The 19,216-nt window shown below is 39.4% G+C and overlaps 2 protein-coding genes across 4 annotated transcripts; both read left to right on the forward strand.

Annotated features, from left to right (window-relative positions):
- The first annotated feature begins 1,545 nt into the window (after positions 1–1,545).
- On the forward strand, positions 1,546–11,514 carry LOC111670156 (RNA polymerase II elongation factor ELL-like). 3 transcript variants are annotated; one of them, XM_023426763.2, is made up of 12 exons: positions 1,546–1,808; positions 4,367–4,411; positions 4,512–4,633; positions 5,446–5,606; positions 6,696–7,033; positions 7,242–7,366; positions 8,294–8,780; positions 8,866–8,953; positions 9,049–9,115; positions 9,867–10,038; positions 10,176–10,220; positions 10,331–11,514. In XM_023426763.2, exons 1-12 carry the CDS (start codon positions 1,680–1,682, stop codon positions 10,457–10,459), a joined length of 1,908 nt encoding a protein of 635 aa, XP_023282531.1. In that variant the 5' UTR covers positions 1,546–1,679; the 3' UTR covers positions 10,460–11,514. The 3 variants fall into 3 exon arrangements, with proteins under 3 accessions (XP_023282531.1, XP_087035554.1, XP_023282532.1); XM_087179428.1 differs by having other exon boundaries at positions 8,869–8,953; XM_023426764.2 differs by having other exon boundaries at positions 6,696–6,994.
- A 1,208-nt stretch (positions 11,515–12,722) lies between these two features.
- On the forward strand, positions 12,723–18,829 carry d2hgdh (D-2-hydroxyglutarate dehydrogenase). The gene is made up of 10 exons (XM_023426765.2): positions 12,723–12,918; positions 13,765–14,145; positions 14,231–14,288; positions 14,377–14,516; positions 14,603–14,796; positions 14,946–15,114; positions 15,269–15,412; positions 16,135–16,277; positions 16,394–16,559; positions 16,704–18,829. The coding sequence occupies exons 2-10, from the start codon at positions 13,800–13,802 to the stop codon at positions 16,964–16,966; spliced, it is 1,623 nt and encodes a 540-aa protein (XP_023282533.1). The 5' UTR covers positions 12,723–12,918; positions 13,765–13,799; the 3' UTR covers positions 16,967–18,829.
- The last annotated feature ends 387 nt before the right edge of the window (positions 18,830–19,216 follow it).

Below are 19,216 nucleotides of genomic sequence, written 5' to 3' on the forward strand. Positions count from 1 at the left end.
CTTTCAGTTGTGTCTTATTTTGTAAATATAGTTTTTCAAATTAAAAGGAGCTTTGTCCTTGCATTACAAAAAACACATCCAACAGTTTTTTCAGAAAATAAATCAGTTACTTAAACTCATACATTGTAAATAATCTACTTTTTATTTGTATTAAGTTTAATCTTACACTAGGACTTAACACCTGTCTGTCAGTAAAGCTACAGTATGTTTTCTTGTGTATGATATTCTATTCATCTTCTACTGAATTTCTAACAATATTTAACCCCCTTCGAAGGGATTTTATAACAACAATATTTGATTGGACTAGAAGATAGCAACATTACATGTGAAAAAACCCCCAACTGAGCCTTTCAAGTTGAATTCAACTGAAATATCTTCCAACATCTTTTTTGTATACCAGGAAGCCACTGGTTATGGTTATGTGGTATGAAAACCAGCAGACTTCTGAAATGTGTAATACATAACAATAAACATCACATTCCATTGTCTTTCATTGAATTCAACAATATGTTTAAACTGAATGCATTTATATTGTACTGTTTATGTTGATCTTTGAGTTAAGCATCCCATTCTGTTTGATATGACAGATAGATGTATATTTTAGTACATGTTTATGTATAATACATTTGACATAGCTCAGCTTTTGTTAAATATGTATATAATATGTTTGATTTGTTTTTGCTTTCTCTTGGCTCTGAATATAATTAGGATATTGTGAGTCCATTTAGGTGTAGGTGTAGATGATAAAAAAAATATCCCTCATTCACATCTTCCACCACAAGTCCTTTAATCAGTTTTAGCTTTTTACTAAAAGTGAAATTAGGGTGCTTTAAAAATAATCCCATGAACAGTTTTTACTTATTAATTAACTTCATGCAAAGTGCTCTAAACAACAACAAAAACAAGATTTTATTTAGTTGTCCTGTGGATTTAGGCTGTCTCTGTGTCATATGTCTCTTCACGTGATCCCACACTGACTCCATGATGTTGAGATCAGAGCTCTGTGGGGGACAGACCATCTGTTACAGGGCCCCTTCTTGTTGCTGTTGATAGGCCTCCACGACTTTGCCTGTGTGTTTGGGGTCGATGTCTGATGCAGCAGAATGAATCTGGGACCGATCAGACGCCTTCCTCGTGGTATTACGTGACAGAAAAGAATTTAAAAAACAAAGTCCCTAAAACGTTTGCACATGACAAAAATTAATGGTACTCTGACCTCAGAATGTCTAAATCCTGGCTATGTTAATTGATGAAAATATGACTCAGCGAGACAAAAAACACTTCAATAAGTTTTATTACCTGAGAAACCTCAGTGCTGAACTATGCTATAAAACACTAAAACCCAAGGACGGTGAATGACCTGTTGGCTCACACGAAAGAAATTCCCTTCGTGTGAAAGAAGGGAAATGAGAACAGCAAGAGGAGACACAGGAAAAGTAGAAGTGGTTACGTAAGCTCTACGTAATGGTTTATTTATGTCTGCTGGCCAATAAAAATTGCTCTGAGTTCAGCCGTCATGACGTAATGTGATCTACTCCAGAATAGCGCGCGGCAGAGGAGCAGCAGCCGCGAGGAGCCGTTGAGCTCTTTCTCTGGTTTACCTCGCTAGTGAGTCTGTTTATTTATGTCGGATTTGTGTTGTCCGGAATAAGCCTGGCAGCGGGGACATTTACGGCGGTATGTCGGTGCTAAGGGAGAACCAGTGTTACGGACTGTCCAGCGGTAAACTGAGCCGCGACGGTAACATCTCTGTTTTTCATGTCAAACTCACTGACAGCGCGGCAAGAGCCATTGGCACCTTTCAAAAGGTAGGTGATTTTTTTAAAGTAATTTACCCTCGAAAAATTAGCCATTATACCCACTAATGATTACATGTGTTGTGCCACTTCAAGAGGAGCCTCACTTAACGACGAAGTGACAAGAAAAGGCGAGGAAGGCGGGTTTGTGCTTTGCATTTCAGCCGAAGTTCACCAATATGTTTTCGGCTTGTTGCCTCATACAAGCCTCTTTTTAGCCGTGAAATGGAAAAGCATGTTGCATAATACAATGCGGAAACGCTCTCCTGTTTGATGATGCTTGTATAAAAAGCTGTCGGCCAAGTCGTTACAAGCTGCTGGCAAGTAGTATGAATGCTAATCGGTGTCGGAGTCGAGGGGAGAAGAAAGGGAAAAAAGAGGAGGAAAGGCTGGGGGTTGGGGGGGTTAGTAGTAGGAGGGTGTTTTGTATTGCATTTGCGAGGTATAGAGCGAGTGTTTACCTATTTTGCCAAACAAAACAGAGTTGTTGCCAGTTTGTATCTACCGTATAGCTAGAGGGAGGCAGATGGATAGACTCAAAATCAAACATTTGACCCAGTTAATCATAAATGAATCAGACGCTGCAGGAAGTAAAAGAACAGTCATGTACACTTCCTCAATTCAGTAATTCCTAGTAACACTGAGAGGAAACTCCTCAAACTGCACATTCACATCTTTTCTGATAAAAGGTGACAACCACACTGCTTCTGTCATATATAGCTTGAGACAGACAAGGAGGGGAAAACACCTGACATAAACTGAGTCTATCACACACACACACACACACACATACATACACACATACAATACTGTTGCTGTGCACATATCTAGTTTCTTTATTTAGCTTTAAGTGTGGCTATTCACAACCCACTTGGCCTGATCACAGAGACACAAAAAAAACAAAAAAGAAAACACCACCTCCACATGTAGCCTGGCCAAATTCTTTGCTGGCAGCCACATCACTCATCTGCACTCATCAACAGGTGGACTAACAAATCTTCTCCATGAAAAGGTCAATTAGATTCTAGTCATCAAATTCTTTCCGCTCTGCGCTGCAAACGTGTCACTTTGGCCTGTCATTTCTGCAGTTTCCTACGGGCTAATTCTCCCCTGTGAGAGATGACAGGCTGTTATTTCACTTTTTTTTCATAGCATTCTCAAGTGACAAGCTGCTGTATTTGAACAGCGGGTCACAATGACCTTAGCCAGTGCCCTCTTTAAAAATCAAATTGAATTTATTTAAAGGGCACGTCATGTACAAGTGACTGGATACACCAGGGGTACATGTTTTCCTATGGGCTACTCATGCAGATGTCAGGGGATGGAAATTGATTTGGTTAAAAACCTATATCTACATATCATTGTTTAGCTTTCAAGTAGGATTACAACTTGGTGTGAGGCTGATCTTTACTATTTATCAGTACTAGGGATGCACCAACCAGTACGCTGCATCTGCATCAATACTGAGGTTATTAAGGGTCATGCCATGAGCCATCCACAGTAGATGCGTATTTGTCAATGTCATTTTTAAAAGACCACTCCACTGATTTAGCATTGGTCTCCCAATGTTGTCAGACTCACAATGTACAGTTTAAAGAAAGGGGTAAAAATCAGATGCAGCAGAACTGGAGTCATTGTCTTTTTCACCCAAAAAAAAAGACAAACTTACACCACTACAAGGTGTAAGTTTTAACTTACACCTTGTAGGTGTAAGTTAAAACTTACACCTACAAGTCAATGCACAGAGTTAATCAGACTTTGTGCAGCTCCCTCTGCAGCCACAAAGGGTTTTAAACAACTTTTTTTCACATATGCAGTAACACTCCTGAATACCTTTGAACAGACTTTGTTGGGTAAAACTGGTGCAGTTCCCCTTTTAAAGTTTGCACTTTTTACTTTTCAGTCAAGGCTGATCGTCAACTAAGTGTGTAGTGTCACAGGAATCCCTAGCATTACAAAAACTGATTCCAGTTAGTCCTATGTAACGAGGTATTCAGATTTAAAGTTTTGGGAAAAGAGAGCACTGGTAATGGCTTTCTGTTTCATTTTATAACCTGATCTGAAATATGGGATTAGGAATTGGAAAAGAATATGTTGGATCGGTGCATCCCTTATTGTCACTTTTTTACAAGTGACAGTAGCACAAATGCAGACTACTGAAAGTCCGGGATCACTATGTCTTGCATGAAAAAAATATTTTAACAACGTCCACTTTTATATGTTTAATGTAGCGTTGAATAACACCCACTTTTAAATCCATACAATGGGTGGTAGCAATAAAGGGATATTTGAGCTGTGGGCTGAGGGGCTTAATCAGACAGTGACAGGTTGAAAACCACTGTGATACGCTGTGCACAAACCTGAAGAACAACAGCGCACAGAAAGGAAAGCAAATGTGTAAGTTAGTAATGGCAGAGATAAAACCACACTGACGGAAGACAAAAGCACTCATACGAACAGTACAAACCACAAGTCATCCCCCGTGTTCTGTGTTTTACATACGTCTTTGTTAGTCTGTTATCAGATCTTTGTTTATGTGTGTGACTCAAATGATTTTTCTTTTTCTCCAGGGCTGGTCCTCTCATCCCACTATCTGTTTTAGTGGAAACCAAGGGGTAAGAAGAACTGGTCTTCCTGTTGACATACACAGTAATTCATTCATTTCCTCTTATGAGATTTAACATCTTTTAAAATGTATAATTGCTCATTTTGCAGAGAATCACCATCCCTTGCTCAGAGAAAAGAGATGAAGTGAGGATATTCACCTTCGGCGTGACGAATGTAGCCCGTGACAATCCACACGGAAGCTTTGACTGCGTCCAACAGCTCAGTGCTGGGTAAAACACAACATAATAAATCCCATAAAACAGTTAGATAACCTACACTTTTGTTGCATTTGTCAGATTAAAAATGAAAGACATAATGCTTAGATTTTAAGGAACAATAATTATGAAAACTTGATACTCAAGCATTTGCAGATGTAAAGTTGCAAAATTTAATTTGGAAGCAACAAGCAAAATAAACGTGCTAAATGTAGTGCAGATCACACATTTTATATTACACAGGGAATTTAAAACCTACTCATGAGGGCTGTAAGCTTGTTTTGTCTACAGTGATTATATGATTATATGTTTACTTTGTATTCTATGTATAGCATTAACTGGGCGTTTGAAATTGTTTCAATATTTTAAAATGTCTTGACTTCCCTACTGCTATGTGAAAGTCACCCCGCTGGTAATGTCGCTCTAAATGCCAGAAAAAACACAGGGCTCTTGACTGTACAGGTCTAAGAAGCTGGAAATGTAGAGAAGTGAATGTGATGAATGTCAGCCGTTGTGAAAAGTTTAAGAATTATTCATCAAATCTGCAGTTGAGTCCTGACAAAAAATATAGCAGTCTTTGCTGTTGCCCAAATGACACCTGTTAAAAATATTTAAAATTACAGATTGGTGTGATGTATTTCGGCTAATGTGAGCGTACATCTAGCTCAACACTATCAAAGCATAAACATCAGTCCAGCAAGTATGTAGTGAAAAACAACGTTTTATTTGAAATGGATAACGTGAAGGAGTCCTGAGAGCTCTGTCAGATCACTGTCTGTTCTCTCTCCTCCTCCTCCTCCTCCTCCTCCTCCTCCTCCTCTCCCCAGTGCTGCCGAGGAGCTGTCATGTCTTGGGGTGATTCAGAAAAAGATGACAGTCAACGCTACAGATGACTCGTACGATAAGGCTCGTCAGAGCATGGCCCAAGCTGAGGAGGAGACACGTAGCCGAGGGGCCATTGTCATCAAACATGGGGGGCGCTACCAGGGTAGGAAAAAAAAAAAATCCAGACAACACTCACATCTGCACAGAGTCTGCTTGTTGTAAAATGTTTAACTCCAGCTAAGGAATAAGAATGGCCTGAAGACAAATTTGTACTGTGCTGGTTATGTCGGGGAAAAAAAAAACCACAGTCAGCCATATTGCATTGGTTACCATAGCAACATGTGTGGTAACCAGTGACACAGTAACAGCCTTTCCTTCTGCAGGTTAGTGTGCTTTTGTCTGTTTTCTACTTAGTAAACTTTCTATACAGCACACATATGCATATTCACATAGAGTATATAATGTGTATATATATATATATATATATATATATATAACATATATATATTGTTACCATATATAATACAGTGATTTTATAGGATACCGAGTCTTGACAAACATACTTGCAGAACATACAGAGACTGCATTCGGTACAACATGCTCACCAAATATACATACAAATGAAAAAAACCAGTGATTTTTTTTTTTTTTTTTTTGTCACCGCTTTCTTCTTCTTCTAACCACCAAACCACTTCCTTCTAAACAGATATGTTAACCACCATTATCTTGTTTCAGTGAACGCACAACACATGCACAGAGACGTACGCAATACTTTGATGATTTTGTCAGTTCAGAGGAAGCTTATATGTAAAAAAAAAAAACAGAACTTGAGGCTTGTGCAACAGTGTGGTTATTTCCTACATTAGTTAGCAGCTTTTGCTCACTATGATGTCTGTACATCTTTGTAACCTGAATGTGGGTTTCCCAAGAGGTGAAATGAGGTCATTTCTCGTTTATTCACAGTTCTGTCAGAGGTGATCCACCCATTTCTCTTCCTCTGGTGTCTGATCATGCATCATCTATCCTGAAAAAGCAGTAGTTACGCACAGTGACAACTGGAAGGTTCAGGCAATGAAAATTTTGAAATATAAAAACTTATTGAACTGTTTTTAAGAGTACAGCACAAGGTCACCGTTGAAGATAAATATCTCAGTCAGGTCCCTTTGAACTTCACAGGTTTTCTTTTGAAGGTATTTCTTGCTTTATTTAGAAATGGCGTCTTTTTGATGTGTGATTTCCTGCTCCTTCACAGGCAAGAAGGTAACTGTGCGAGCCCCGGCGCCTGCGCTGGCCAGCCTGACCAAGCCCAAACAGTCACCCCAGTCCTTCCTCAGCAACAGTAAGAGGGGGGAAGGTGTGTCCAAGTTGAAGAAGGGTGCTGGTGCGTCCAACAGGAGGAGTGTGGGTGTTGTGCAGGAGAGGCCGCTCAGGGAGAGATTAACACACCTCCTGGCTCTGAGGCCGTACAAGAGGCCTGAGTTGATCCTGAGGCTGCAGAAAGACGGATTGTCAGCGGGAGACAAAGATATGCTGGACTCTGTACTGACGGAGGTGATTTTTTTTTTTTCTGTTTTGCCCAGACAAATACAGGTATTGATTTTTTTTTTTTCAGTTATGACACTAAATACCATTAAATTAAAGTTTTAGATAATTCCCAAATTCAAAGAATTATACAGACACACAGGGCTAGAACACTCACCCCAAAAGTGATTAAATGTATAAATGAACTGATGAACTCTAAACACAGAAAATAAGTCTTTTCTCACCTGTGTTTATTTTTGTATGTGTCTGTTTGCAGGTTGGACAGCTCAACAGCAGGGACAAAACATTTGTTCTGAAGGAGAGTCTATATAAGGACCTGCAGAAGGACTGGCCAGGCTATACCTCAGGAGACCAGCAGCTGCTTAAAAGAATCCTTGTCAGGTAACAGATGAGGACAGATGTGCCACTGTGTTCACACCGTTAAAATGCACAAGATAGTTGGGGGGGGGGGGATCTTTCGAAATGGCAACAGTATTATACTAAAGATGTGTACAAATACAGCACATGAAGATCTTTTTCTGCAGCATCTCAAGAAATGCAAAAGATTAGGCAAATTATTTGAATAAATAGGAAAAGGATTGCCTTTTTATTTCAGTCTTTATATTTGGTCTTTTAATGGGAATTGGCTTATATATTCCATTCACTCTCCAGCTCACTCATTTAAGTTTATCAGGCTGTTAAATCTTCACAAAGAAGAGCTGTTCAGGAAGTAAATACCGCTGCTTCGATCAGTTAGTTTTCGTGTGCTATTGTGTGTATTCCAGCAACCGCTGTGTTCTGTCAGGTAAAATTACGGATGTTTCTGGTTAAATAAAAAGGATCTTGCTCTTTAACAAAAAGGCATATCTCTGTAGGAATCCTATCCATAATGTCAGATGCTTATAATAACTGTCAGATGCTTATAATAACTATCAGAGCCTGTCAATGGCAAAACAAGCACTTTTAGTGGACTTACTTTGACATAAACAGCTGTCTTCTTGTGTACATTGCAACAGCTGTTATGGTTCCTGGGTGTACACTGTTCTTGCTCAATACTGCACCGATTCCAAAGATTTTTGTCCCCATCAATCATTTACACCCAAAAACATGGGGAAAATAAGGTCCAGGTTAAAAAATACCAAGTTATCCTTTAACCGCACCTGAGACACTAATGTAGGTGATCTGTCTTTCCTGCTTATTGTGTACATGAGCATGTCTTTAATTGCAGGGCCATTACACTGCCATCGCAGTTGTGTTGTTCATTCTATAAAAAAAAAACTATGGAGAAATACCAGTTGAGGTTTATGTACTATATCACTTTCTGTGCAGGAGACTGTTTCAGCCACAACAGAACCTCCTCACTGTCCCTGAGGCCCAGGTCAGCCCACTGCGAGACACCCCCAACTCCTCCCCAGCACATCGTCCAAAACATTCCCTGCCAGAGGAATACACCGACCCTCTGGCCAGTAAGAAGCCCAGGATATCCCATTTGTCTCGCAAAACAGCCAGTGACAAGTCAAGATTGAGGCCATCTGAACAAGTGGCTCATAAAGACATCAACGAAGTGAGAGCGGATGACGGCAAAAGGAATGCACTTGACCCTCGAAAGCTGTTGGACTCCCTGTCAGCAGTATGTCAGCAGGAAGAGGAGGTGGCTAAAAGGCTTGAGCCAACTCCATGTGCCCAGGAGGAGCCTGAAAGCCCAGATGACCATCCTCAGCCCGACTCTGATCGCCCTCCATCCCCTCTGATAGTGCCTGATCTGAGTAGACACACAACAAAAAGGAAGAAGAGCAAACACAAACACAGAGACCAGGTAAGTACATCAGGCCTGGAGGTGTGTGGCTTTTCCAGAGTTGTTTAAAATGTCGTTGCAATTAGTTTTTCTTTTGTTTGTCAAGGAGAAGGACAGGCGGAGAGAAAGTAAAGAAAGGGGAAAAGATCACAGTTCAGAGGATCCAAACAACAAAGTCTTGCTGGGCTGCCCAGGTGAGTGCTGTGAGCTTCTAACATGTGACGTCAGTGCGTCAATATTTAAAAAAGATAAAAAATAAAAAATTGACATGCTTCCTTCTTTCTTTTAGAGCCAAGTGAAATTTTCTTTGATTCCAATGTGCTTCAAGTGGACAATGACACAGCAGATTATTTATTGTAAGTATAACTTTTATTGGTACATTGATACAAAATGTTTCCAAAGGTGGATTCAGCCATAGGAACTTTCCCCAGGGAACAGGAACCTCTTTTAGGAAGGAGTTTGCCTATCAGCGTTTCCACCGGAGGAACAAGGGTCTAAATTAAGTTCTCAGAAGATAGTTTTATCCCTCAAAAAGTCCCTGCACACATGGGTAGTACTTTCCGAAGGTTCAGGAACTTTCAGAGTGGGACTTGCAGGGTTGAACATTGCTGATTGGTCAGGTACAGTACTATTCTCCACAGCAGATGTTTTACATTGTTTTGCTTGTAGTTTGTGGCAGATAATATTCAGGATGCAGCCTGAGAGATTTTATGACCAACATACAACAAAGTCCAGGCTTCGTTGTCCAGGCACAAATGACGTGAAATGCAACCATCACACTTTTGATACATCAACAGAATAAATTGTTTAGTCTTCCTGTGGCTTTCAATCACAATGCCACAGAAGAACGTTTACCCCTTAGAAAGTTCTTTGGAAATGAAAAGAAAGTTGGTGGAAAAGAATGTAGCATCTACAAAGTCTTGTGGTAGCTTTTTTTCTGTAACGGATTGATAAAATACAACATCTTTAAAACATGTGGGTTCAGATGTGCGTTTCTTTTCTTCACTTATCACCAAAAATCAAGCACTTTTCATGACAAACCTCTTGCAGGCTGCTAATGTCGTGGCTAAGATGTGACAGTAGTGTGTCTAAATTGTCTCTGCACAGGATATACACAGTGATTTGCAGCCATGACCAGAGGCAGAGCTACAAGCAGGACTTTAACAAGGAGTACAACGAGTACAGAGATTTACATGCTCGCATTGATGGTGTTACCCGGCAGTTCATGGAGCTGGACACACAGCTCAAACAGCTTCACCAGGAATCACGTAAATACAAGGTAATAATATTGTTGTCATTTTGCTAAAGTGTGGCTACATACACTGATATCTGTGTCATGTGGGCATCAAGAAAATAATTTTCTTGCAAACTTTAACAAACTAACTTCATTGTTGTTCTTGTATTTCTCTCTTGCAGACGGTTCGTAATCAAATTCTTCAAGAGTATCGCAAAATTAAAAAGGTAACGACTGTCTGAAAACTTGCCAATATTTATCACGAGATTGCTGCATGTGACATCTACTCCCCTATTTTTCTATTGCATGATAAATTTTTTCTTGATTTTCCCTGTAGTCCAACCCCAACTACAACCAGGACAAGATTCGCTGTGAATATCTGCACAACAAACTGGCCCACATCAAGAAACTCATATCAGAGTACGACCAACAGCAGCTCAGTGTGGAGCGTTCTTGTCCTAACTGATGACTGACTCCGAGACAAGTGAACTTAGAGATCATAACAAACACCCTGAGCCAAGGGAGGTTCACGCTGCTGACCTAAATGCCATTGGATGGAATCGGATGGTCGTGGCTAAATGTAGTCTCTCAAGACCTGCTGAAGATGCCAGTGAGGTTGGGAGTTGTTTGTTACGAGCAGCAGTGGGAAGTTGAGTGAACAGCTCCATGATATGAGATCTTGGTTTAGAAGATGAGACATCTTCTTTGAAAAATGGTTTGACCAGTGAGCTGCTACTGCAGTGACATGATACTGCCAAGGACACAAGTAGCAACAGTAGTTTTACTAAAGGTCTGAAAGCTGAAACTGAGCTCTTACTCTTTAAAATGAAAACGGTTACATGTGGAAAGATGGTGCTAAGCCTGAAAACACCTGTAGATTCCCTTCCCCGTTACACATTTTAGTTCTTTTGTGAATGAAATGTAAACATCAATTTGGATATTTGCTTATGTGTTCTGTTAGCCATGTCAATGTTCACATTTTGTGCTGGAATATGAGATAACTGCACACTGTACATACCCAGACAGCTCATAAGAGTGGAAGGTTAAGTTTTCTAGCAGCTGGGATGCAGATGTGCACAACTGTCCTTCAGTATTCTGTCCTTCAGAGACTGTATCAGTGTTGTTGTCGGTTCTCCTCTGATCGGATCTGCTCAGTAATGACTCCTGAAAGTATTGCTGATGCCTGAAATGGTTACTAACTGTGGTCTGGATTCATAGTATTCCATTGGTGTTATCCCTCATGTGATTTTCCTGGAACACAGAAGGCTGTTATGTTGAACACAATGTGAACTTGAAGTTATATTCAGGGAATTTACAGTGTGAGTTGCAGTAAAAGTATGATAATTAAAACCAGTTTTAATTTTAGAGTATTCAAAGTTATGTTATTATTGTTTGTGTAGGCTGAGACGGTGAAGAATTAAAAAATGAACAGATTTCGTTGCATGCTGTGTACTTTACAGAATGCATGAGGAGTAAATCTGAGATATTGTCTGACTTTCAAATAAATTCATTTGTTATTCATTTTGTATAAACTTTCCCCTAATGCATAATGCTTTTTACAAACCCAGCCAAAAATCTTTGTGCATCAATTACAAATACCTTAAAGTTAGAAAATATAAGTAAAGAATGTTGTAAATGAACTGAAACAGTTGAGATGTTTTAATTTGGTGGATTAAATCTTAATCATTTATTCTTGTTGAGCTCCATATCCAAATAACAAATCATATCATGTACCATAATTTATGGTACCACTCTGAAAATTTTTATTATAAAATAATTCTGCCAGGAACAAAGTAGACATACAGCTAAGATAAATCAACAAAGACAACCAGCATAAACGTAAAACTTTTATATACAGGTAAGTAGGTATAATATACAGTAGATAAAGGTGGTTTGTGTTCAGCATGTACAGTGCAGCCTGCTTAGCTTCACCTTTGATTGCTTGACCAGATATTATGTAAATGCTATTGCACAACCTGTATATTACCTTGTGTATATAATGTGTACTGTAGGTGTCTTAAGAGTGTTACGACTGCTCTTAATTAGTGATTTATGTAAGGCAGGTGTGCTAGAAGAGTCTGTCTGTTAAAGTTCATCTTATTAGCATCCATTCTAAATCAGTAGGTGAGGTAAGTTAGTGGTCTGAGACACCAATATCTCAAATCTCTATTTAATCATAAAAGTTTAAATTAAAATATAAGTAATGAATAGTTGTAAAAAGTACCGTATTAAGGGTGGGTGTCCTAAAAAGTCAAACATGTATGTCTGTTAGGGTTAATGTCAAATCCAATCAGATGTTAATCATTGATTCAGTGTGTTGCCTGTTTGGGGGTGATTAAACCAAAATTTCAAAAATGTTAAGCAGTGTATTTATCAAAAAAACACCTCCACATCAAAGGAATATAAGTACCAAAATTGATTTTAAAAAGGATATATAAATCTTTTCAGTATGTATTTAATCCTACTGTGGCCAGACATTTTTCATAAATATAATTGAAAAAAAAAAAAACATTTTTCAAATCATCTGTAAACTCAAGACCCAAATTTGTTAAAACTATTCCAAACAAAAACGAGCACGGATTAACTGGTTTCCATACCAGGCTGATTAATGTGAAAAGATTAAAAAACTGTTTTCTTTACTTATCACATCCGTCATTGGCTGTTCAGCGATAAAGAAAGGTTCACGCCTATTGGTTCAATCTGAAAGAAAGAAGCCCTCTGATTCGTCCATCCTCTTCTCGGTGACCTTTCACCGCCGTCAACCTCTGAAGCTACTTGCTGTCGTGCTAGTTGTAAACACTCAGTGTGACATCTTTAAGTAACTTCGCTGGCCTTGAACTTTGTGACAGATTTCACACTCTGAGATATGACACGAAAGAAAGACACATGAACAGAGAGATGCGGGCCGTTAAGTGAACATTTATGGTGAGTAACAATGGATATTTGCTCGCTAGCTCCTTGTCAAACAGTGCGCTAATCGAGCTAAGCTAACTGACATTTCAGCTTCTTCTGTGGCATGTTGTTCGTTGTGGGCGAAGAAGCTTTAGGTCATATCCCAAAAGAAACGTCAGTTTGCTAGTAGTTTGCCAGGGCAGTGTCTCAGGCAAGCAGCTTGTAATCGTCCTTTCTACTTTAATTGCTACAAGAAGATGCAGAAAGTATAAGAAGACATTTCTATCTGCATTAAGAGGAGACCGTTTTAAATAAAACAATATACGTGAATTAAAAATAACACCTGATGTTACTGAGTATTGGTTTGTGTTTCTAATGCAAAAACAGTATTGTAACTAACAATCAGAACATGTCACAAAGGTAAAAATCTCATATTCACATTAAGAAAGGTTAGCTTTTTGTCCAGGCATTTCTATGAAAGCAAAAACAAAGCTGTAAGGATTTGCATCTTATGTTGTAACGCTAGAAATCAGTACCACTTGATCTACAGCACTGAAATGTTTTACTTTGACAAAACAATAAGAGGGGTTGCATTCTCCTAAAATTTTGATGTATATTTTAAATATTTTAGGCTTCATAAACAAATTGAAAGTCTCTGATATAAATAAAATGTGGTTGCAATGTTTTCTAGTTTTCTTACTGTCTCCTACCAGAAAGTTTCAGTATGTGCACAGCTACAGCAGGACAGTACTTTCAGGGTACTTCATTATAGCAGTGGCTTGCTAAATACAAAGTGGGGGCATGAAAATGAGAATTAGAATATCTTTTGCACTGCCTTGTGGCACCAGACTTGAGTTTCATCCTACTTCTTTTCTGCAGCCTGTTTTGCCGTCTCTCCCAATTATCTCTCCATCATGGCGGGGATTTTCCAAAGAACACCAAAACTGTGGACAGCTCTCAGACATCTCAGCCCCCATAGCACCCTCTCATCTACAGCCACAACCAGACTTTCACCTGTAGACCTACACACTCCATTTCTCACCTGCAGCTCAGGGCAGTTTGTAGCTGCCACTCGTAAGCTGCATGGGGCTGGGGCAGGTGGACTCAAGCCATCTCCGGCTGCAGCCCCAGAGAGGCTGCCTTTCTCCAGAGTTACTCAGGAAGATTTAGTCTTCTTCAGGAAGATCCTACCAGGCAGGACCATCACTGACCCGGACCTGCTGGAGTCCAGTAATGTGGACTGGCTCAAAACAGTGAGAGGTGATGGGTAGAATTGAATTGGACTCATTCATTCATTTCATCATACTAAAGAATTGATGTATTACATAGTTCCTTTCTTCTGCAGGTTCCAGTGAACTATTGTTGAGACCTCAGACAACAGAGGAAGTTTCTCAGGTTCTCAGGTGTATATAACATGATGGGAAGAAGACTAGATAGATAGATAGAAAAATAAAGCAAGTGTTTTAAAGTGTTTTGTTTCCCCTCCTGTAGCTACTGTAACAGTCGCAACTTGGCAGTGAATCCTCAAGGAGGAAACACTGGGCTGGTTGGGGGCAGTGTCCCAGTCTATGATGAGATCATCCTCTCCACTGCTCTTATGAACAACATACTTACCTTTGATAGCATCTCTGGTAACTAAAAATTCTCAAGTTTCAATCAAAATGAGCTGTTTGCGTATTTGAATCATTCTCAGAGATCCTCTTTCTCTGTTTTTCAGGTATTCTCACCTGCCAGGCAGGCTGTGTTCTGGAGAACTTGTCTCTCTACCTGGAGGAGAGAGACTACATCATGCCACTGGATCTTGGGGCAAAAGGCAGTTGCCAAATTGGTGGCAACGTGGCAACTAATGCAGGTGGTCTGCGGCTGCTGCGATATGGCTCCTTACACGGGACTGTGCTGGGTCTGGAAGTGGTGAGTGGTGTAAATAACTGAGGGACATTTATGATCTTCAATAAAAAGTATTTTATTAAAATCATGGAGAAAAAGTGTGCGATGGCCTGATTCTGATTAGATAAAAGATAAAATCATGGATTTTATGTTTATGTGTGTGACTTATGCAGGTGTTGGCAGATGGGCGGGTGCTGGACTGCTTGGCCGCGCTGCGGAAAGATAATACCGGATATGACCTCAAACAGTTGTTTATAGGGTCAGAGGGTACACTGGGGGTCATTACAGCAGTGTCTGTCCTTTGTCCACGGAAACCTAAATCTGTCAACGTGGTTTTCTTGGGTAGGATTTTCTCGTAGCCTCTCAGATCTGAGGGTGGAAACAGTGTACTTAACAATGTAATGAAGTTCTTTGAAATCTAGATGAGTTTGTTCTTATAGATTAGCAGCTAAATTGCACTAGTTGATCATGCAGTTATCTGTGTTTGTGTTATTAGGCTGTGAGACCTTCGAGCAACTGCTGCGGACATTTCAGCTCTGCAAAGGCATGCTGGGAGAAATCCTGTCAGCCTTCGAGTTCCTGGACAGTGAATGTATGAGACTGCTGAACACGCACCTCAAACTATCCAATCCCATTTCTGGTAGGTACACACATGTGTGCGCACCTTATTTCACATTTAACAGCAGTAGCTGTAAGCACATACAGTGTAAGGGCATTTTTAAGTGTCTATTATTTATTAAGTATTTGTTAACAACTGTAACTCCTCCTATGATACAGCCATTACTGGTGATTAAGCAGATAATGAATGATTGATTACACGGATTAATAAATCCTGACAGTGTTATGAGGCATTTATTAACTGTTTATATACATATACAGATCATTCATGGCAAGTTTAAAACTATTTATCATTGTGTTCAAAGATGCAGTCTTAACACTGAAAAAAGGGGTGTGACAAAAAACTCTTCACTCAAGGTCAATTTACTAGATTTCTTCTCAGAGTGTTCAGCCACATCTTGTGTCCTTGATCAGCTAAAGCTGTCACAGACTGACAATAGGTACGTCATTAATCAATGTACGATATAAATGTAATTATGCAATGAATATTACACAAGTTTGTTACCAAACTTAATATATGTCATATTCATATAAAAAACATGTGATGACAATTGTGCTCCAGTGTACAGTCAGTCATTACACATCAGTTACGGATGCTTCACATGAACGGGTTATAGTTAAATACTTATGTTTGCTTTGCTTGTAACTTCATTGTAATGTGTTAAAAAATCATATATTTTAGTTTATTATGTATTACTTATACATGCTAACACACACGCTAACCGCCTTCTCTCCATCCTGCAGAGTGCCCATTCTATGTCGTCATAGAAACATCTGGATCTGACCCAACACATGATGGAGAGAAACTCCACAACTTTTTAGAGGAGGCGATGACATCATCATTGGTCACTGACGGAACTGTGGCAACTGAGGAGTCAAAAATAAAGGTATCTCGACTTCTAGTGTCTTTCCTGCCAACTTACTCAAAACTGCCTACGGGTAGTTCCCACAACAGTAGGTGTTGCAGCTTGTGCAATCAACTTTTCTATTTCCAACTGCTCAGACTCTTTGGTCAATGCGTGAACGTGTCACGGAGGCGCTGACTCACGATGGCTTCACGTACAAGTATGACATCTCACTTCCAGTGGAGCAGATCTACCAGCTGGTGACAGACATGAGGCAGCACCTGGGGGACCGGGCAAGGAGTGTGGTGGGATATGGACACGTAGGTAAGACCAGCAGATGGAAAGAAATTTATAAAGTCTGTATATCAGGAGGGGAATAGTGGCGTGCGAGAATGAGGTATTTCTTATTTTCATTTCACTTGTACCATTCACCCCACCCACACCCAATATCTCTCAATCTCTCCGTAGGCGATGGTAACCTCCACCTAAACATCACCTCTCCTGCCAAAGACCCTTCTCTCCTCGCTGCCATCGAGCCGTTCATCTACGAGTGGACGGCCAGCTGTCAGGGCAGCATCAGTGCTGAGCATGGACTGGGCCTGAAGAAGAGGAACTACATCTACTACAGTAAACCCAGCCAGGCTGTGGCTCTGATGGGTAACATCAAGGCCATGCTGGATCCCAAAGGCATTCTCAACCCATATAAGACTTTACCAGACAACATTAAATGACCCCAACTGTCTCACTGCTGTGGGGTAGGTGGTAATGCATGTAGAGCTTATGCAGGAGCTCTAACTACAGCCTGATTGCCACATGGTTTTTATGCCAGATCACGCTCCTTCTTGTGACACCTTTTTCACACATTTAATGCAGAGTTGCAGGTTTTGCACAAGTGGCATTCGCAACTAAGTAGTATCTGTTTGTTATACATGTCCACAGAAGAAAGTAGTTTCATTTTCATGTTCACAAAGCATTACTCTCAGAACGACATAGTCAATAACTTGCTGACTTTGTAGCAGGCTCTGAACTTAAAATCTTCCAATTGAAGTTACTACTTAACATGATCAACTACCTCTGCAAGTCACAGAGTAGCCTTTAGATCTTAAATTAAGGACACTTTGTATTATAGATGAAAAGCACAGAACATATTTTTCAGTAAGCAACTGAATGATCATAATATACTATAAACTCTTGAGCATTGTAAAATTGTGTAATTATTTAAGGTAACAGTCTATAACTGGTGGACAACTTTTTTCACAGTGTTCAGTTCTTAAACTGCAGCCCTTGTATTAGAGCATTTGAGTACGAACAATAAAATTAAAATTTACTACATGAGGACTCCTGATACCTATGTGTGAGGAAATGTGTTGCTCAGCCGCCGCAGTATGAAGCTTTAAACGATAGGTTCACAATTTTTCAAATCTGTCTTAAAACAGTAGTGAGGTGCCCACATGAACACTGAAACGGGTTTTGCTCACTGTAATTCTTCCTCCTGTACATACTGGCCATTTAAAGCTCTGATGAGCTTTCTGTTTAAATGAAAGGACAAAATTCACAGTTGTCATTCAGAGTAAAAATACATTCAAAAGTTTATCTGAAGTTATAATGATGCTTTAACAGACTGGGTTAGGCAAATCAAATGTATTGCTTTCAAAGGCTATAGTCTTTTATGTAGAAATTTCAGCCTTTTAGGTACAAGCCCTCCTCTGCAGCTGAGCAAGGAAACAAAGTGTAATTTGTGCCCAAGACTTTGACTTTCGAGCAAGGTTGTAGGTTTGGTCCCAACATTGGTAGGGAAGCAAAAACACCACCACCCCTCCAAAAAAAAGAGATTGGCTGTTTAATGCTGTCAACCAAACGGTTTAATAAGATAAATAATCTGAATTTACATTCAGGAATGCCCATACATAAATTTTATATATATACATGTGTTGAATTTCCATATATGAAATGTAAGGCATAAAAAGTCATAGTATAGTAGGGCATAAAAATGTCATAGTATAGCAAGGCATAAAAAAGTCATAGTACAATAAGGCATAAAAAGTCAGAGCAAGTCATAAAAAAGTCAACAGGCAGTATCATGAAAGCTACCTGTCCTATGGCTGGACTGGGGATGTTAAAAACCTCAGCCGGAGTCTGCAAGCACCAACAGGCACATGTGGCTCACTAGCTTGTAAGTATCAAAATATTTACAATCACAAATGTAAGTAACATGTACATGTTCTAAGTGTTTTATTTTCAACTCAATGTTAACTGTGTTAACTATGGTTGTTTTCACTGTTTGCATGCATGTCAAAAAATGTCATTCTCAATGTATCTCTTTTTTCTTAGACTAAAGTTGTTTTACAACTCCATGCATACTGTTTCTGTATTTACTGTTTATATGAAAATTCGTTTTCAGTGTCAGTGCATCTCTCTTGGTCTGTAATGGGTAATTAGGGGCAGATCTACCCGTCTTCTCTCTCTCTCTCTCTCTCTCTCTCTCTCTCTCTCTCTCTCTCTCTCTCTCTGTGTCTCTCTGATTTGTTGCCCCTTTTTTATCATTTTGAAAAGTTTAAAATTAGTTAGTTTGTTAATAAAAGTTGTCATGATTATTTTCTCAAATTTATTTGTCATTTTAAGATAAGAATGAAGGTTTACAGATTCATATGAGTAATAACAAAGGTTATAGAGACTGTTTTGAACAAATAAGAATACACGTATGCCTTGAGATTTTGGCCTGCCTTTTGTTGTGACTTGGGCAGAAAAAGTACAGCAGTAAGTTAGAAAAATGTCATAGTATGGTAAGGCATAACAAATCATAGTATAAGATGGCATAAAAAAATTAATTGAATAGTAAGGCATAAAAAAGTAATAGTATATTATAGTAAGGCATAAAAACGTCATGGTATGGTAAGGCATAAAAATGTCATGGTATACTAAGGCATAAAAAGTCAAAGAAAGTACATATTATAGTAAGGCATGAAAACGTCATGGTATGG

The sequence above is a fragment of the Seriola lalandi genome, unplaced genomic scaffold (genome assembly GCF_002814215.2).
Source record: "Seriola lalandi dorsalis isolate HSWRI2012SDOR001 ecotype SW California unplaced genomic scaffold, Sedor1 jcf7180002054838, whole genome shotgun sequence".
NCBI classification, from domain to species: Eukaryota; Metazoa; Chordata; class Actinopteri; order Carangiformes; family Carangidae; genus Seriola; species Seriola lalandi.

Bases quoted from the DNA above. Each gene is read 5' to 3' on its own strand.
- LOC111670156 (XM_023426763.2), top strand. From the start codon at position 1,680: ATGTCGGTGCTAAGGGAGAACCAGTGTTACGGACTGTCCAGCGGTAAA. The intron at 1,809-4,366 runs GTAGGTGATTTT...CTTTTTCTCCAG, and splicing joins CCATTGGCACCTTTCAAAAG to GGCTGGTCCTCTCATCCCAC. The intron at 7,034-7,241 runs GTATTGATTTTT...GTCTGTTTGCAG, and splicing joins TTTTGCCCAGACAAATACAG to GTTGGACAGCTCAACAGCAG.
- d2hgdh (XM_023426765.2), top strand. From the start codon at position 13,800: ATGGCGGGGATTTTCCAAAGAACACCAAAACTGTGGACAGCTCTCAGA. The intron at 14,289-14,376 runs GTGTATATAACA...CCCCTCCTGTAG, and splicing joins GAAGTTTCTCAGGTTCTCAG to CTACTGTAACAGTCGCAACT. The intron at 15,413-16,134 runs GTAGGTACACAC...TCCATCCTGCAG, and splicing joins ACTATCCAATCCCATTTCTG to AGTGCCCATTCTATGTCGTC.